Source organism: Gavialis gangeticus, unplaced genomic scaffold (genome assembly GCF_001723915.1).
Source record: "Gavialis gangeticus isolate Ggan-Ray unplaced genomic scaffold, GavGan_comp1, whole genome shotgun sequence".
Classification (NCBI taxonomy): Eukaryota; Metazoa; Chordata; order Crocodylia; family Gavialidae; genus Gavialis; species Gavialis gangeticus.
In genome coordinates, this window is record NW_017729032.1 from 198039151 (window position 1) to 198041570 (window position 2420).

At 47.9% G+C, this 2420-nt stretch overlaps 1 protein-coding gene across 1 annotated transcript in view; it reads right to left on the reverse strand.

Moving 5' to 3' along the window:
* LOC109302302 (cilia- and flagella-associated protein 47-like) overlaps nt 1-2420 on the reverse strand; it is a 536681-nt gene that overhangs the window by 301466 nt on the left and 232795 nt on the right. Inside the window, exon 8 of the mRNA XM_019523864.1 lies at nt 484-659. Within this exon, the coding sequence (XP_019379409.1) occupies nt 484-659 (176 nt within the window). The remainder of the gene's footprint in view (nt 1-483; nt 660-2420) is intronic.

The following is a 2420-nucleotide window of genomic DNA, read 5'->3' on the forward strand; positions in this document are numbered from 1 at the left end:
AAGGCCATCAATCTTATTCTAATTATCATACTGCACAGACTCTTTTAGATTTCCAGTGTAATGAAACATCTTTAATTTAAATCCTTTTCATTTTCATAATGCAGATCATTCCTAATTAATGGAGAATTCTGAAGCTAACTTGATTTCCATGTGGTATGTTAAAGGTTCTTCACCTATTTTTAGTGGAGTTATTTTAGCTTAGTTCCCCTTCTTCAAAAACTTGGCACTGGGTCACTCCCTTCATGGTGAGCTAAAGAATGGCAAAATTAACTCTTCATTTGAAAAGCATGTTCTGAGGTGGAATTTCTAATATCAAAATCATATCATGAGAAACTGTAGACATAATTCTGGTGATAGCTATTCACCTGTCAGTTAAGGAAAGTGGTAGGCTTGGGTAAAATATGTCTGAAGTCTAAGTGACTTTATGGGATCAAGCAGTGATGCTTCATCATATTTAGCAAGTGTTAATAGTTTGCATCTTACCTTCCATCTGAAGTGCCAATTGCAGCTGGTGAATACTTCATTTCATAGAGAAGAGTTTCTTTTGGCTTAAGAACAAGAGTTGTTTCTCCAGTAAGTGCAGCATCCGTTAACACCACGTTTAACTGGAGACTTTCAGCCGTAGGATTAGTGATAGGAATTTCAATTTTAGCAGTGTTCTAAAAGCGTAAAAAGAGTGAATAACTGACCTTTCAATGTCAACAGTTTGTTACAGATGATGCAACGTTGACACTACTGAATGTCACATAGGTTGCAACTTAATAAATAGATTAAAGCACAGTTGTTAAAATAGAGTACTTTCAGCAAGACCGAACTTACAAGAGGTAGCTAGTCATAAGTTACTTCTTATTGCAATTAGCAATCAGGAAACCTCGAAGTCTCTCTGGCCATTTCCCCATATTAACAGGCTATATAGGAGGGATAGGCAAGATATGGCCCATAGGCCAGATCTCCCACCAAGGGACTCTATCTGGCCAGCTGTGGGTCTGTTGGCCCCATCCAGCCCAGTGATGAGGGGTAGCTTGGTCCATGGTACATGAGGACATTCCACTGTCCCTGGGGTGCACGGTGGGGCAGGGATGGTGCAGCAGCCAGACCTGGATTCCTGGAAGCCCCCATGGCAGCAGCTTTCTCTGCCTGGCTGCCACTGCCAGTGTCTCTGCTGCTGTCACCACTGCCAGACCTGCTGCCCAATGACCCCAGCTTGTGCTTCCTTCACCCACCATTGGGGTGCTGAACAGAGTTGGCAGGTGGGATCTCCATGGAAACTGGCCTAGGACCATCACAGGCAAGTTGCACTAGGCTAGACAGAGGTGGATAGGATGAAACCTCAGGTGAGAAGTGGATCGTGGCTCTGACCTGGGTCCTGGCCCCATGCTGTCACCAGCCCCTGACTGCCCATCCCTTTCCCAGATGTCAATCCCCATCTGCCTATCGCCGCATCCCATCTGCCCAGCTGAATACACTCTGCCTGTGGGCCCCCAGTCTCCATGGAGACCCTGACCACCCTCCCGCCCATGCTATCTGATGCCCCCAGAGACGGGTTAGGGGGCAGACTGGCCCAGGGTTGGGAAAGTGGCAACATATCACTAGCAGAGAAAGCACAAGGGCATATCAGTGGTAGCAATCAGCAACAACTGGAGACGGGGAATTACTGGCAACAATTGGAGACGGGGAATTACTGGCAACTGATGGTGAGAGGAATCACTGATGGGGAATGTCTTGGGGCATAGCTGTCTTAATTCAGCTGGACGCCAAGCGGGGGAGAAGCATGCGGCTGGACATGGAGCAGGGAGGTGGGAACAGAGCACAGGTGGGTGGGGACGGAGCACCACTGCCTCCCAGGAGCAGGGCCAAGGCAGGGTAGGGGAGCTCACCAGGCTGGGGTGAGGGCAGTGGCACCCCTCTGCAGGGCAGGGTAGCTCACCAGGCCGGTGTGCGGTGGCGGCTGCCACCACATGCAAACTCCCCACCCCACAGAGAGGCGCACCTACCTTCTCCCTGCCCTGCCCTGGCCCTGCTCCTGGGAGGTGGCAGTGCTCCATCCCCTCCCACCCACGCGTACACCCAGTGGTACATGTACCCCTGGTTGACAACCCCTGATCTACAACATATCTACAACATAGGGAGAGGAAGAATATTGCATAAAATACCTGTTTCCCTCTAGGGCTACTTTTGGAGCACTGTAATAACGCACTGCCCTTTATTTGGGGGTCACTTCAAAAGACACAACAGAGTGCACAGTAATTTTGGTTCCATCTGCCCTAACTGAAAGGTTTATTTTTCTGAACTATAGAATATTTTATTCAAGAAAATTCACTCTTTGCAAATCAGCATGAATCCATATCAGCTTTTACATGTATTACACACATTTCCCCAAATTAATATTTTCTAGTATGGCACACACATAATACACATGC